At 58.0% G+C, this 15528-nt stretch overlaps 1 protein-coding gene and 1 long non-coding RNA gene across 6 annotated transcripts; one reads left to right on the top strand and one right to left on the bottom strand.

Annotated features, from left to right (window-relative positions):
* The first annotated feature begins 422 nt into the window (after window positions 1–422).
* LOC144734886 (uncharacterized) lies at window positions 423–3038 on the top strand. Its single transcript, XR_013588558.1, has 3 exons — window positions 423–597; window positions 1022–1080; window positions 2115–3038. It is a non-coding gene; the product is annotated as an uncharacterized LOC144734886 (long non-coding RNA).
* A 2989-nt stretch (window positions 3039–6027) lies between these two features.
* TIMM44 (translocase of inner mitochondrial membrane 44) lies at window positions 6028–15503 on the bottom strand. 5 transcript variants are annotated; one of them, XM_078617297.1, is made up of 13 exons: window positions 15405–15503; window positions 13247–13360; window positions 11987–12157; window positions 11465–11545; window positions 10440–10589; window positions 9970–10109; window positions 9588–9673; window positions 8991–9083; window positions 8745–8869; window positions 8426–8476; window positions 7344–7433; window positions 6897–7007; window positions 6028–6758 (listed from the first exon to the last, which is right to left on the bottom strand). In XM_078617297.1, the coding sequence occupies exons 1-13, from the start codon at window positions 15429–15431 to the stop codon at window positions 6639–6641; spliced, it is 1359 nt and encodes a 452-aa protein (XP_078473423.1). In that variant the 5' UTR covers window positions 15432–15503; the 3' UTR covers window positions 6028–6638. The 5 variants fall into 5 exon arrangements, with proteins under 5 accessions (XP_078473423.1, XP_078473424.1, XP_078473425.1 ...); XM_078617298.1 differs by having other exon boundaries at window positions 13247–13357; window positions 15405–15497; XM_078617299.1 differs by having other exon boundaries at window positions 13247–13354; window positions 15405–15470.
* Between the last annotated feature and the right edge of the window lie 25 nt (window positions 15504–15528).

The raw sequence follows: 15528 nt of genomic DNA, 5'->3' as shown, positions 1-15528 counted from the left end.
CCCACTCCTCTCACACTCCCCCCACCCCCCACAACCCCCCCCCCCTAAGCTCCCCACCCCAGGCCCATGGCCGCACGATGGGCGACGGGAGTCGGGTCACGTTCGCACAACTGTCGACCCCTTACCAGTGCCCCCTACCTTATTACAGACCAATTCAGACCTTGTTGGTCACCCCGTGCCATTATAAGTCTAAATGTTAATTCTACAAAGTCCCATCACATGGTAGAAACACAAATAGACAATGTTTTTTTTTTACTCAATTTCCCTGTGCAACAACACGGGTAAGCCGTATGGGTGGACAGGTGTGCGTCCGTTGCGTCGCGCGTACCCCGTGGGTTCCCCGCGGGTACCCAGACCCCAGGCAGGGCTCGAGCGGAGGGTGGTACCGACGCATTTTTGGCCCGGGTGATTAATAGGCCCGGTCAAAAAATGTATTAAGATTCTGAGTAGTGGACTGACTGTGAAGGTGCAGGAGATACGCTGCTATTGACCTGCTCCGTCTCGCGTGGGCCCCAGGGCTTGCCTGGCGTCCCGGGACCCGTACTGCGCCTGGTCGGGGGGGACCTGCAGCCGCGTCACGCCATCGTCCCACGGCAGGTGCGGACACTCGCACACCGCACGCACCGCACGCATCCCGCACCATACCACCACACACACCGCACGCACCATACCACCACATGCACCGCACGCACCCCGCACCACACGCTCCACACTACACGCACTGCACCACATGCACCGCTGCACACACACCGCACTACACACACTGCACCACACAATACACACACCACTCGCACCGCACTACACACACCGCATTACACTCAATAACCCACGCACACCGCAAACACAGACCGTACACCACACGTCACAAAGCGCCACGCACTGGCAGTGACGTCACCAAACGGCAGCAGCAGCCCCACTGAGACGCGAGGATTTGGGGATGTTTGGGGTTGGTTGCTGAGTGGCGGTGTCGGTGGGGGGCCGTGCCTAACTGGATGAGGGGGGGTCCCCTCTGTGCCCCCAGCCCCATGGCGGAGCAAGCCCTCGCCACGGGGAGCGCGGGGAACCTGCCTGACTGCGCCGGTGAGCCCCCCACAGTCCTGCAGGGGGGGGGATCCAGTGTCTCTGTCTGTGCCATGTGCTGTGGTAGATCGACACTTCACGTGGCCTTAACGTGCACGCACATAGCCTGGCACAAGCGCCGTGGTGATGTTGTTGCCGTGGTAGTGGTTGGGGAGCGGCGGTGTAGCGATTAGCGCGCTGCGCGGTGAATCTGGCGACCCGAGTTCGATTCACGCTCGCGGCCAACACCAGTGACGATTCTAGATTTGAAGCTTTCGTGACTGCAAGGATTCATACTCTTAGGTTTTTTCGGTAAATAAATAGTAAAAATAAAAAATAACGTTATTAAATCGATTTAGTTCTTTTTCATTGATTTTTATTTTATTATTATTTTTACCTACGCGACTTTACCGAAAAAACCTAAGAGTACGAGTGACGATTATCTGAACCGGACTCGGGAACTCAAATGAGTACCTGGTGCGGTGTGTAGTAAACATCGCCACTAGGGAGACAAAGGCAGCCGGGCGTGGTTCCGACCACCCGCCTCCACGTGTGCTGTGCCGGCCTTGATAGGTGGTCGCTAACAGCACTTGCCCCAAGTCTGTTAAGGCTATACGGGGGTTCTTTGTATTTGTGTGCTGTTTTGACTTTGGTGCAGTGGCCTAGTGTGTATATTGTCATGGGTTGTGCAAGATTGTGGTGGCGCTGGTTATGATGGTGACGATGCTGATGACGTCGATGGTTACGACTATGATGATGGTAGTTGCAATGATGATGACTTTGGTGGTGATGACGATGATGTCGATGTCGACAATGATGATGTCGACGACGATGTTGACGACGATAATGATGATGACGACGACGATGACAACGACGATGTCGACGATGATGACGACGACGACGATGATGTTGACGATGATGATGACGACGATGACGGCGATGATGACGATGATGATGATGACAACGATGATGACGACGATGACGACGATGATGTCCACGACGATGATGTCCACGACGATGATGACGTGCGTCTCCATTGCCCCGTGCTTCCACAGACTCCGTTGTGACGTCCAGCGGTGAGTGTCTCCTCCACAGCATCACACGGGGCGTCACGGTGTACGAGTAGTGAGTGTCTTGCGTTTAGTGTCAACTGTGAGTAGCGATTGTGAAGTGAGTGTGCAGTGCGCGAGTCATGGCAAGTGCGAGTCGTGTCAAGCCTGAAGAGTGAATGTGCAGTGAGTGCCAAGTGTAAGTAGTGTCACGTCTGAGCGAGTAGTGATTGTGTAGTGTGAAGTGTGCATAGCGTCAAGTGTAATGACTGTGAAGTGAGTGTCAAGTGTGAGTAGCGTCAAGTCTGAGTGAGTAGTGACTGTGTAGTGTGAAGTGTGCGTAGCGTCAAGTGTAATGACTGTGAAGTGAGTGTCAAGTGTGAGTAGCGTCAAGTCTGAGTGAGTAGTGACTGTGTAGTGTGAAGTGTGCGTAGCGTCAAGTGTAATGACTGTGAAGTGAGTGTCAAGTGTGAGTAGCGTCAAGTCTGAGTGAGTAGTGATCGTGTAGTGTGAAGTGTGCGTAGCGTCAAGTGTAATAACTGTGCAGTGAGTGTCAAGTATGAGTCGTGTCAAGCCTGAAGAGTGAATGTGCAGTGAGTGCCAAGTGTAGTGTCACGTCTGAGTCGTGATTGTGTAGTGTGAAGTGCGCGTAGCGTCAAGTCTGAGTGAGTAGTGATTGTGTAGTGTGAAGTGTGCGCAGCGTCAAGTGTAATGACTGTGGAGTGAGTGTCAAGAGTGAGTAGCGAGCGTCCCGCGTTTCGCGAGTGGCCGCTGGCACCGTGCGTGCCGCCACAGGAGCGATCCGCGAGCCGCGGGTCTCCACCTCCCCGGGCCGCGTCCCCGCCGGCATCGTGTGGCTCTGCCTGCTCGGCGCCTTCGCTCTCGGCGCGGCGCTCTCCTGCGTCGCCACCGTCTGCCTCTTCCGGCGCTGCCAACCCCGGCGGCCCGAGCGGCCGCGCAAGCCGCCGCCCGCGGCGCCGGCCCCGGGCGCCGGCCCGGGGCCGGCGGGGCCCTACGGCCGTTCGCGACTGCTCGAGGAGCTGCTGCTGGAGGGCGCCGCGCGGGGCAAGGTCGACGCCGTGGCCAGGTCGGCCGCGCTGCTCGTGCCGCTCATGGCCGTCGGCAAGGTGGACGTGACGGCGCTCGAGTGGGCGGGGGGGCTCCCCCCGCCGTTCCCCCGCGCCGGCGGCCGCCCCCTCCCCGAGCTGGCGGCGCTGCCCACCCCCGAGTCGACGCCGCCCGCGACGCGCAGGAAGGCGGGCGGCGGCGCCGCGGACCCCCGGCCGCGGCCGTCGCCCGTCGCGACCGCCGCGGCCGCCGCCGCCGCCGCTTTCGCCGTATGGCCCCGGGACAGCGCTGGGTCGGACGCAACGACCGCGGGGGGGGACCACGGGCAGCAGCAGGGCCACGCCGAGCGAGCGAGCGCACCCAGCCTGGCGCTCGAGGAGCTGCTCAGGAAGCTGCAGGAGACCGGTCAGGTGACGCAGTGCATCCTGGGAGACGGGCGCCGTCCCCGCCCGGGCGGCCGTCTGCCGTGCGCGCCGCCCGAGCGGTCGGGCGCTCCGCCCCGCCGGCACCGCTCGCGGCCCCCGTCGCGTTCCCCGCCGCGCCCCTCCGCGTGGCCCCCCCTCCCTCGCGGCGCGCGGGGGTCAACCTCGTCCGGGAGGGGGGCGGCTCGTGAACCTGGCCCCCCCCAGGTCGCCGCGTTCCCGCGTCTCGGCGCGCGCAGAACCGCGGCGGTCAAGCCGGCGCCGGCCCCGAAGCCGCCGGGCGCCGCTCCCCCTCCGGCTCCTCCCGCCGGCGCTCCCCCACCCCGCGCGCCGGCCTCCTCCTCTTCCTCCGGGCGCGCAGCGCCGTCGTGCGGACGCTAAGCGCCGGGAGCGGACGGGGGGAGCGACCGCCCGGCCCGGGGATGCTGCGGAGCCGTCGGAGCCGACGCCCCGGAGGCGCGACGATCGAACATCGGCGGTGGTCGAGGCCGCACGGCGCCACGCAGCGCCACGACCAAGGGCTTAGGGAGACGGTGCCTCACGCTGAACAAACGGCGGGAGGCGCGAGGCAGAAATAAACGGGAATGCGCGAGCTCCTGGCGGAATGGTGAAACGAGCGCACAGCCACGCGTGCGTGCGTGCGACAGCGATTGGAGCGCACGGGCCTGTATATGCGCGCGTGAACACTAACACCAATATTGGTATTGGTGTCTGGGGAGTGGTATTGTCGTGGTTAGCGCGCGGCGCTACAAACCCGGTGACCCGAGTGCGATTTCGGCTCACGGCCATGAACACCAGTGACGATTATCTAAACCGGTCCTGGTCCTCCCCTACGTCGACTCAACCTCAAAAGAGTACCTGGTGCGGTGTGTAAACATCGCCACTCGGGAGACAAACGCGGTCGGGCGTGGTGCTGGCCACCCACCCCCTCGTGTGCCGTGCCGGCCTTCATATGTACTGCTCGCTAACAACATTTGCCCCAAAAGTATGGTAAGGCGACACGGGGCATCTTTGTCTTGGTCTCGGTGGAGCAGCAGCTGCAGGTTGAATGGAGGCGGTTTCAAGAGAACGTAACGGGCGGCACTTGTAGCGTCGGGACTCGACCGCCCCTTTTCCACTGCAACATCCGAGCCGCGCCAGCGTGGGGCTCCATCGCAGTCCGGCTAGCTTTAACCCCTTTGCTCACCACTTCTGAATCTGGCCGCGGACCAAACGGGGCCGAAGAGCCCCGAGCGAGGCCAATACATTTTTTCGTGCGTGCAACGTTATTGGCACGGCTTGGTTTCTGCAGTGGAAAACACATCCTGGTGCTTCCTGATCCACGCCAGTGGGCCAGTTGGCCCGACCGTGGCCCTGGCGCAGTTTGGTCGTGCCAGTGGAGGTGGGTAGATGCGTACGCTAATTTGCAACGCGGGGGGCGAGTGTCGGGCGAGCGTGGGGTGAGTGTGGGGTGAGCCGCGTTGACGCGGGCGGTGAGCGTGGGGCGAGCGTGGGGTGAACCGCGCCGGCACGGGAGGGCGGCTCTCCCACTCACCACGCGGAGGGGGCCTGGTTCAGGCCCACAGTCCGTCGCCGTGATGGACGTAGCGGTCATGATCACGCTTCGCCCCGTCTCCATCGAGTTGGCAAACGCTTCAGCGGAGCAGACTGGAGTGCGGCACAGTGAAGTGGAGCGAGGTGGACTGGAGCACAATTGAGTGGAGCACACGAGAGGGGGCTGGAGAAGCACACTGGACGAGATTGGATAATGCAGAGGGGGAGGGAAGTGCTAAATTGCTCACACTCCATTGGATTGTGTCACTACAGTGGAGTAGATGACACTGAACTGGAAGCATACGAGAGGTGGCTGGAGCACACTGGACTGGAGTGGGCAATGCAGGCGAGGACTGACACTATCACACCGGACTGGAGTGGATTAGACAAGGAGCTGTGAGCAACCTCCGTGTCACCGACCAATCACTCATCGGTGTCCACCATCACATCGCGGTGCTCAGAGCCGTCCCTAGGGTAACGGCGAGTCGGGGTGACCCCCCCCTACCCTCCCCCCCCCCCCGTGCTTCCGACGTCACGGTGGTGTCAGATGTAATACTTCCTGTTTAGTTGCCCCGGGCTGCACACCCCCCTATGGATGGCCCTGCTCGTGCTCATCAAAACCATCGCATCCCAGGACGCACGAGACGAAGACGCGCTGACGGATGGGACATGACGGTGATCGCGGCTGCCGCCAGAAATATATGGCCCCATTGAGTGGAGTTGAGCACAATGGAGTGGAGTGGGTGCTGCTGTAATTGCAGGCACCGCTGCTGCTGCGTGTTTACAGGGCTCCGTCGTCACGGGGCCCAGGAGGAAAGCGGGAGGTGGAGGGAGCAATCCCAACCCGAGCGGCGCAGAGTCCGTGTCGCGTCGACACAGCAGAATCATCAGCCAGCTCGCGTTTCGCCTGTTTTAATAGCTTCATGTATAGCGCATTATGACTGTGATAATAATGATGATGATGATAATAATAATAACCATTCTCTTCCAACATAGCACTATTTTTTACATTAAAAAAATCAATCAATAAAAAATGGTGTCGTCCTCATCTTGGCAGTACAGGGCCGGGCAAGGTCGCAATAAACGTGACACACGCTGCCCGCTAGCGCGCATTGGGGCCCCGAGTTACACGGAGGAGGAGAGAGGAGGAATCATTACGAATCGCGTCCACCTTCCACCTCTTCCAAGATGTCGGGCCAGTGTGGAAAAGTAGGCAGAATACCCTCTTTGCTCTCTTAAGAGCTCCCTGTAGTGGAGGCCTTTCCGCCAGCAGTGGCTCGAACAAGCAATTTCAGGGCTGCACCTTCACCCGTACCGTGCCCCCCCCCACCCCCATAGCAGTGCTCACGCTCGGCTCATCCTCCCCCTCCCACCACCACCACCAACCACCACTCCCGGCGGTGGCGGCACACCCTACGAGCTGCAGTATCGGAGCTCTGACTAAACCGGAGCCAAGATGTGGTCGCCGTTGTGGAGCCAGGAGCGGGGCCGGGAGCGGGGTGAGCGATCAGAGGATCTGTTCCGAGCTGGAGGCCGAGATGTCCAGGAGGCGCCACGCAGCCAGGGGATTGAGCTCCTCCTGGTCACGGCACAGAGCCCACACGTACAGCATACGCACCACCTTGTCCTGCAGACACACGGGGCGGGGGGGGCGGGTGCGGGCAGAGCGGGCAGGGTGAGGAGTGGCGTTAAAGCACGCGGACTTTAAACCGCACGCGCGCTCGTTTAACTCCCTTGGTGGGGGTGAGAGGTTGTGGGTACGCACGGGGTCGCCCTCCACCGTCTGCCCCTTGGAGTCTCGCAGCACCAGCACGAGCTGAGCCTGGAAGGTGATGATGAGCACGGGGCCCTGCTCCATCAGCTTCCCCATCGCCAGCTGCGCGGACACACGCGGCGTCGCACGGTCACACGCGTGGAGATGCACGGACACACGCGTGGAGATGCCGAGAGACGCGGTGAAACGCAGAGACACGCGGTGACGCACGGATGCACGCAGCAGAGCAGGAGTTGAGCAGTGAGTCGCAGGACACAGAAACCAGATAGACCACAGCATAGCAAAATCACAAGCTCATAGCAGAGCACAAAGGTTATAGCTCAGCATACAGCTCGTAGCACACGGCCCATGGCATTCAGGCCCCAGCATGCAGGACAAAGCATGCGGTTCCGGGACGCGGTGACAACGACGACAGGCAGGAGGAGGAGGGGAACTCACGTCAATGTTGTCGATGTCGAGGATGCGCGAGTGGAAGGAGCATCCCATGGCCTTAGCCTGCTTGATGGGGTGAGCGAGCTGACTGTACGTCTGTGCGATACCAAACACGCGCACAAACACCGACACACCCCCTCATAAAATCCCAAGTTGCTAATTTCAGCATTGCAATGTTTGGCCACGACAAGTTACATTAGATGTTTTTTTTGTTTCATCAATGGAAGGAAACGGAAGAACCGGGAGGAACAACAGGGGAAGAGAACATTCAATCTCCACGCAGATGCCCGAGTCGGGAATTTAACCCAAGTTTCTTGCTTGCGAGGCACGAGTGTCGCTACCGCACTCCCGCCCGAAATGGCGAGAGATTTTGGCAAACGCCAACATTCCAAACAGTTTTACACGGAGGCTTTCGCGACCAGTACTCAAATTCTAAATGTTGCGGATTCACACTTCAAACACACCGGTGGGCTGAAGAAGTAACTAATCGGCGTTTCGTTAACGTGATACATTTTTTACTGATTGGTCGTGTCGGGTGGTGGAGGGTTGCGACACATTTACAATAACGCGATCCAACCCAAAAACCTTTATTATGACCTCAATGTTAATTTGAATTAGGTGTCCATTGCCGCAGACGCCATTCATTGCTTTGCACGTCACGTGAGACATGGAGAACAAGTCTCCAGGACTGGAGTTTGGGAAACCATGCTCTAAGACCCCGAGTCTCTGTGTGACTCTATGAGCCTCCGTGTGAGTTTATGAATCACAATGTGAGGACCACAGAGTAGAACTCAACATTCAGTGGGAGGCTTTGAAGCAGAAATCCACCCCACATCAACTGAAGCCATTTGCTAGCTAAACGTATCTGTACATAGACTTACAAGGTTGCTATCCACCGCAGAGTTGGAGTGATTAAATAAGTTCATGTCTATGCGTGAGACGGATTTGTAGGAACACTGGACAGAGATGGCGATGGGTGTGGGGAGGCCTTTATCCAGCAGTGGATAGACATTGGCAGGTGATGATGATGATGATGATTCCTCCTCCAGCCATACGTGCGAGAGACTCGGGCGGATGGGCAGACTCACCGCCTGGTAGCACCAGTCCTGCAGCACGTCCAACTGTCCCCGCAACATCGCCTGGGCAGAGACACGGAGACACGGAGACACGGAGACACGGAGACATGCCGGTGAGCGAGAGAGGTCCTGGGTGGACGAGTGAGGATCTGGATGAGCGAGCGAGGTTCTGGGTGAGCGACTGAGATTTTTGGCGAGGGAAATTCTCGGCGAGCGAGCAAAGTTCTCCTGCGTGAGCAAACAAGGTACTGGGCGAGTGAACGAGGTGCTGGGTGAGTGAACGAGGTGCTGGGTGAGCGTGGTGAGAATCTGGGCGAGCGAGTGAGCTCACCTCCAGCACGTTGGGGATGATGTCCTTCTCGCACTGCATGAGGAACCGCTCCTTGTCGAAGGTGGGGTCCACCTTGAGGATCTCTGTGAGCACCTCGGACATCTCCGTCTTGGAGAAAAGTCCCCCTGCCAGCAGAGCACGGACACGGCAGACGCTTCACCCCCCTGCTCTTTAATAATGCGGGCGGAATCGGACTTCAAACCCCTCCGAGGTCGAGAGTGAGAGATAGAAAGAGAGGCTACTCACCGACGAGCTGGGAGACTTTGTCGGTGAGGGTGCGTGACGCGCGGATCATAGCGTTGTCACTCTCGTCGTAACGCATCTTCATCTCAAAGAACCCTGCAACACGGCACACGCGGTGCGGTGACGCGGCGCACGCTCACAGCTTCACTCGGCGTGCCGACACCGCACCGCGGTGGTCTCACCATGCTTTACACCACGCACAGCGAGCCCCGCCACACACACCGCTCCAACACCACCCACAATAGTTGCTGCGAGGGCTGCGGTAACGTTAACCACGACGTTACAAAATCTCCACAATCCAGGACAGGGGTCGGCAACGTGCGGCTCTTTAAGGACTGCTTGTGACGACATTAATTAAGGACCACCGTCTCATTTTCAAATGGATTGCGGCTGTTTAAATATTGAAGGTTTTTTAACAAACTCGAAAAAAATAGCGCTTCTTGTTATTTCAGTTTCCGACCCCTGAACTAGGACAATCACACTCACTATCCACCACTACCACACTCACTATCCACCACTACCACACTCACAATACACGAAGGGTGAGGAGGGGTGAGGTTGGGGTTAGGGGTGAGGCTAGGATTAGAGACGGAGTCTCACTGTTGAAGACGACGTTCCCATCGCGGAACTCCCTCCACTGTTGATACCAACGTGAGTCCTTGTGTAGCACCACACCCATCGCCTCTCTGGGACATAGATACACAGCGTGCATCATACAGCACCCATGGCATATAGGCACACAGTACGCATCATACAGCACACACAGCATACAGATACACAGTATGGATCTTATAGCACCCACAGCATATAGGCACACAGTACGCAACATACACCACACATGCACACAGTATGCATCATACAGCACACACAGCATACAGGCACACCGCATCAAGCAGACTGGTGAACACCACCACCATCGCTGTCTCTCCGTGTCTCCGTGTCTCGTGCGTCACGCCGTAGCTGTGGCCGCCGCGCGTCTCACGTGTTGGCCGAGAAGATCTTCTCCTCCGTGTCCTTGTCGGCAGCGCCCTCGCTTCGCTTCCTAAGCACCGCCGGGGGCCGGTAGCTGCCGGTGCGGCCCAGCACGCTGTCATCAATCTCCCTCTTCACTGACTCCACGCTCTGCACCACAAACACGCCCACTCACCAAGATGCGCTGGCGCGTGTGCGTGCGTTGATCGGTGTGTGTGTGCTTCCGTGAGTTGATGTGTGTTGGGAGTTTTACTGTTGGCTTTGTAACTCGTGTTTACCCAAGAAAACCCCACTGAGCATTTTTCCAGAGGATCCTGCCAAGTTTCCGTAGTAGGGGGGGGGGGCAATGATTGCTGTCCGTGTGTGTATTTGTGTGTTCATGTGTACGTTGGTGCATTGGGCCGTATTGCTGTGGGTGTTGGTGTCTGATGCGTGTTGGTGAGAAGCCGGGTGTGACGCCGGGTGTGATGCTGCCAGTACCTGTGAGATTGCGCGGAATGCCGACGTCTTCCCCAGCATCTCCCCGCTCCGCGACACGGACTGCGCAGAGTCCTTGGCGGTGCGGGCGGCTCCCTCCACCCCCTCCTTGAGCCTCTTCCCAATATCGGTTTTACCCACCTCCTCAAAGCCCTACGGCACAATTACACAAAGATCCCCCATATAGCCTTAAACAGACTTTTGGGGCAAGTGCTGCATGCTAGCAGCGACTATGAAGGCTGGCACAGCACACGACGTTATAGGTGGCCAATGGCATTCCTGGCTGCCTGTGTTCCCCAAGCGGTGAATGTTTTTACACAACGCCCACATATTCATTTGAGGATTCGTCAACCTAGGGGAGGCCCAGGACTGGTTAAGATAATTGTCATTGGTGTTGCCTGTAAGCGGGAATCGAACTCAGGTTTCCGGGTTCGTAGCAGTGTTCTTACCACTGTTCCACCGCTCCCCAATAACAAAACACACATTCATACACGCACTGACATACACCCACCTCCTCAAAGCCCTGTGGCATAGTCGCACACACACATGTACAGGGCTACACCACCATCATACAACCACCTCTTCACTGCTCTGTAGTACAACCACACACGCAACATACACACAAGACACAACATACACACAAGGCTAACCATTGAACAAAGATGGTCACTGCATATCGTGAACTTTCAAATGTGCTTCTTCCGCTGTCTGGAATGCTTTTCCTTCCAATATTAGGAAGCCACTGGAGCTATGCACTTTTACATCTCGGTTCAAAACTAATTTCTTTTGGTCTTTAGTTTTTTGTCCTTCCCCCGCTCATCCGATTAGCATGGTTGGCTAAGTACGGAGTGAAAGAGGTTCAACATACGTACATACATCGACACACATTCACACAAACACACACAGGCGAATCTAATAACATGCCAACAGTTAGTGAAAGAGGCTGAATGATCCACCACAAACAAGGCGTCGATTCTAGCTTTGAGTCGACAAATCGACGCAGCTCGTCATCCCGGCTCGCCTCGCACCTCCTTCACGGTGTCCGACAGCTCCTCCATCTTCTTCTTAAGCTTTTCCGACGTCTTCAACGTCTCCGATTCGATTGTTTTCTAGACGGACGGAAACGGCAGGCAGTGGCGGACAGAACAGTGGAATTGACATGTCTCACGGTGTCCGTGTGGTTGTTTTCCGATGTTTGCATATTCATGATATCTGTTTGTGTGTGTCTGTCTGTGGTGTGTGCATATTTATGGTGCCTGTGTGTTCATGGTGTCCGTGTGTTGCTTGCATGTGTGTGTGTGGTACCTGTGTGAGTATTATGTGCCCACAGCGTCCGTGTGTTTGTGGTCTCCATGTGTCTGTGTTATTTGCATGTGTGCATGTGGTGCCTGTGTGAGTATGTATTTGCCCATGGTGTCCGTGTTTCTGTGTGTTGTTTGCATGTCTGTGTGGTGTGTGTCCATATGCTTGTGGTTTCCATGTGTCTCTGTGCAGTGTGAGTGTGCCTGTGTGTTTGCGGTGCCTGTGGGGCATGCGTAATCCATACTCACGTATTTCCTCCTCGCCTGTTGCAGGGCATCAGACTCATCGAGTCGTTTCGCCTCTTCTCGGAACTTTTTAAGACTCTCCTTCATTTCTTTATTCTTTGTCATGTCCTGCTTAATGTTGTCAAAAAACTCCGAAAAGAATCCCTTTCTCCCTCCGGTGGAGTACGCGTTCCCCTGTGGCAGGGCAGAACCGCAGCCGCGAGCATCAGCCAAGCACACGGCCGGAGAGTACACGTAACAACAAGCACGCGACACAAAGGTGCATGGCACACGAGGACTCTGCACTCAGGTACGCGACAGACAAGTACATTGACCAAGCATAGGGCACACAAAATTACACGCACCCAGTCCCCCTCTCCTGCACTTGACAGATGTCAATGTTAAAGCAGTTCTCATTTAACTTATTCATATATCCTTCATGATCGGCAATGTATTAAATAACGTGTGTAATGGATCCTCCATTCTCGACAACATATTAAATCATCCAATCTTCTTGTCGTGTCTCCTGTCCAACCGATATTCGTCTTTTCCCAATATTCTGCACAGGCTTCCAGTGTTGGCATTTGCCAAATCTTGAGGAGCGCATTATGGTGCTGCAGGACATCTCAGGGAGACGATCCATGTGGTTTTGCCTCTCCTCACAAGCGCATTGGTCGAGAGAGTTGCATCTGCCAAAATCCACTCAGTCTGTTCAGGCTCTACCATGCGAGCCATTTGGAATTGGAGCCAGATGCGAGCTCGTCACTGGGGGCGATTCCTCGCCCCTATGAAGCAAGTGCAATTACCAAACCCATGCTGGCCTTTAGTGCGGCCCCCGACAATACACAACATGTGAAAACACCCCCACCCCCCATTATCACCATCAACGCGCTGTCAAACCCCAATGTTTTCAAATGTGTGGCTGCCCTCACACTGATGATGATGTCTCACCGGTGAAAGTGCCACTCCTACCTCCCTATAAACCCCAACCCTCACCCCGTCCCATCATCACTCCCGAGGCATCACTCGTAACCTTCACCTTAAACCGCAGTCAACGCATCCTCACCCTTCGCCCCAGGTCCCACCCCACTCGCTTAAGCCTCTGACAGCCTCACTCACCCTTATCCACACTCACCCTTATCCCCTCACTCACCCTTATCCCCTCACTCACCCTTATCCCCTCACTCACCCTTATCCCCTCACTCACCCTTATCCCCTCACTCACCCTTATCCCCTCACTCACCCCCCTCTGACAATGATCGCGGGGACCGCGGCTGCCCTCACCTGCGCGTGCTGGAGCACCGGGGCTCGCGTTGCCGGCTCGTGCCCACATCGCTGTGCGGCGGTGGCGCAGAGGCTGGGCAGCGCCTGAAGCCTTCTCCTGTACACGCACTGCTGCTGCAACAAGAAAGACAAGGTCAGCTCACACTCTTTGGTTTCTTCGGTAAAGTCACGTAGCTAAAACATATAAAATAAAATAAATTAAAATTAAAACAAATGTAAAAAAAAAAATCTTTATTTTTTACCTACGTGACTTTACCGAAAAACCAAAGAGTAGGGATCCTTACAGTCACGAAAACTTCAAATCTAGAAAGGTCAGTTCAGTTCATGTATTAGGTATAGCCCTGTGAGCCCTGTGAGCCATGTGGCTCTTGACCCCCCCCCCCCCCCCCGTGAAGCTCACAAGGACTGTTGGGTGCACGTGGTGCTCGTGAGGCCGTAGTCGGCACCGCGCACGAGGTGGTGGGGAGCGGGGGGGGGGCATAGCCGCCTTTATCTCCCCCAGTGCTGATGTCTTATTGTTTTACACTGCACGGGTCAGATATTCGCCACCGATGTTGGCCACGAGCGAAAATCGAACCAAAGTCGCCGGGTTCGTAGCGCGGTGCGCGAACCACTCAAGTCTCCCAGACAGTGCGTGACCCCCGTGCTGTCGTAGATGTAACCTCACCCACCCCCCACCCCACCCTGGTGAGTCGGTCTCACCGACTCACCAACCTCACCCACACCCCTCCCTATGAACCCCAACCCTCACCCCGTCCCATCATCACCCCCGAGGCATCACTCGTAACCTTCACCTTAAACCGCAGTCAACGCATCCTCACCCTTCGCCCCAGGTCCCACCCCACTCGCTTAAGCCTCTGACACAGCCTCACTCACCCTTACCCCCTCACTCACCCTTACCCCCTCACTCACCCCTTAGCCCCTCACTCACCCCTTAGCCCCTCACTCACCCTTATCCCCTCACTCACCCCTTATCCCCTCACCCACTGACCCTCATCTCTCATACCCCGAACGCGCAATCGTATCCACTCATCCCTGTCTCCTCACCCATCTCACCTTATTCTCCTCACCACTCACCTACGTCTCCTCACCCTCACATCACCCCTCCTCACCCTGTCGCCACCCCCTCACATCACCTCTCCTCACCCCCGCAGCTCACCCCTCACATCACCTCTCACCCCGTCTCCTCACCCCCGCAGCTCACCCCGTCCCCTCACTCCTTACCCCTCGCCCCTCACCCCTCACTCCTCACCCCGTCCCCTCATCCCTCGCCCCTCACCCCGTCCCCTCACTCCTCACCCCGTCCCCTCACCCCGTCTCCTCGCCCCTCACCCCTCAATTATCACCCCGTCCCCTCACCCCGTCCCCTCACCCTCACTCCTCACCCCTCACCCCGTCCCCTCACCCCGTCCCCTCACCCTCACTCCTCACCCCTCACCCCGTCCCCTCACCCCGTCCCCTCACCCCGTCCCCTCACCCCGTCCCCTCACCCCGTCCCCTCACCCCGTCCCCTCACCCCTCACCCCGTCCCCTCACCCCGTCCCCTCACCCCGTCCCCTCACCCCTCACCCCGTCCCCTCACCCCGTCCCCTCACCCCTCACCCTCACCCGTCACCCCGTCCCCTCACTCCTCACCCTCGCCCCTCACCCCTCACTCCTCACCCCGTCTCCTCACCCCTCACTCCTCAATCCTCACCCCGTCCCCTCACCCCGTCCCCTCACCCCGTCCCCTCACCCCGTCCCCTCACCCCGTCCCCTCACCCCTCACTCCTCACCCGTCACCCCGTCCCCTCACCCCGTCCCCTCACCCCTCACCCCGTCCCCTCACCCCTCACCCCGTCCCCTCACCCCGTCCCCTCACCCCTCACCCCGTCCCCTCACCCGTCACCCCGTCCCCTCACCCCTCACCCTCACTCCTCGCCCCTCACTCCTCGCCCCGTCCCCTCACCCCTCACCCTCACTCCTCACCCGTCACCCCGTCCCCTCACCCCTCACCCTCACTCCTCGCCCCTCACCCCTCGCCCCGTCCCCTCACCCCTCACCCTCACTCCTCGCCCCTCACCCCTCGCCCCGTCCCCTCACCCCTCACCCTCACTCCTCGCCCCTCACCCCTCGCCCCGTCCCCTCACCCCTCGCCCTCACCCCGTCCCCACGCCACCTGTGAGTACCGACACAGCGCCGCCATCTTGGCCGGTGCAGGATCTCGCGAGACTCTCGCGAGATTCTCGCGCGACCCGGAAACGTTTTTGAAGCACGCGGCGGGGGCGGCGACATCCCCACGT

Source organism: Lampetra planeri, chromosome 53 (genome assembly GCF_965212315.1).
Source record: "Lampetra planeri chromosome 53, kcLamPlan1.2.h2, whole genome shotgun sequence".
Lineage (NCBI taxonomy): Eukaryota > Metazoa > Chordata > Hyperoartia > Petromyzontiformes > Petromyzontidae > Lampetra > Lampetra planeri.
This window is presented reverse-complemented; position numbering and strand designations above follow the sequence as displayed.

Bases quoted from the DNA above. Each gene is read 5' to 3' on its own strand.
- TIMM44 (XM_078617297.1), bottom strand. From the start codon at position 15,431: ATGGCGGCGCTGTGTCGGTACTCACAG. The intron at 8,870-8,990 runs GTGAGTAGCCTC...CTCTGCTGGCAG, and splicing joins CAAAGTCTCCCAGCTCGTCG to GGGGACTTTTCTCCAAGACG. The intron at 7,008-7,343 runs GTGAGTTCCCCT...GTGTCCGCGCAG, and splicing joins TCGACATCGACAACATTGAC to CTGGCGATGGGGAAGCTGAT.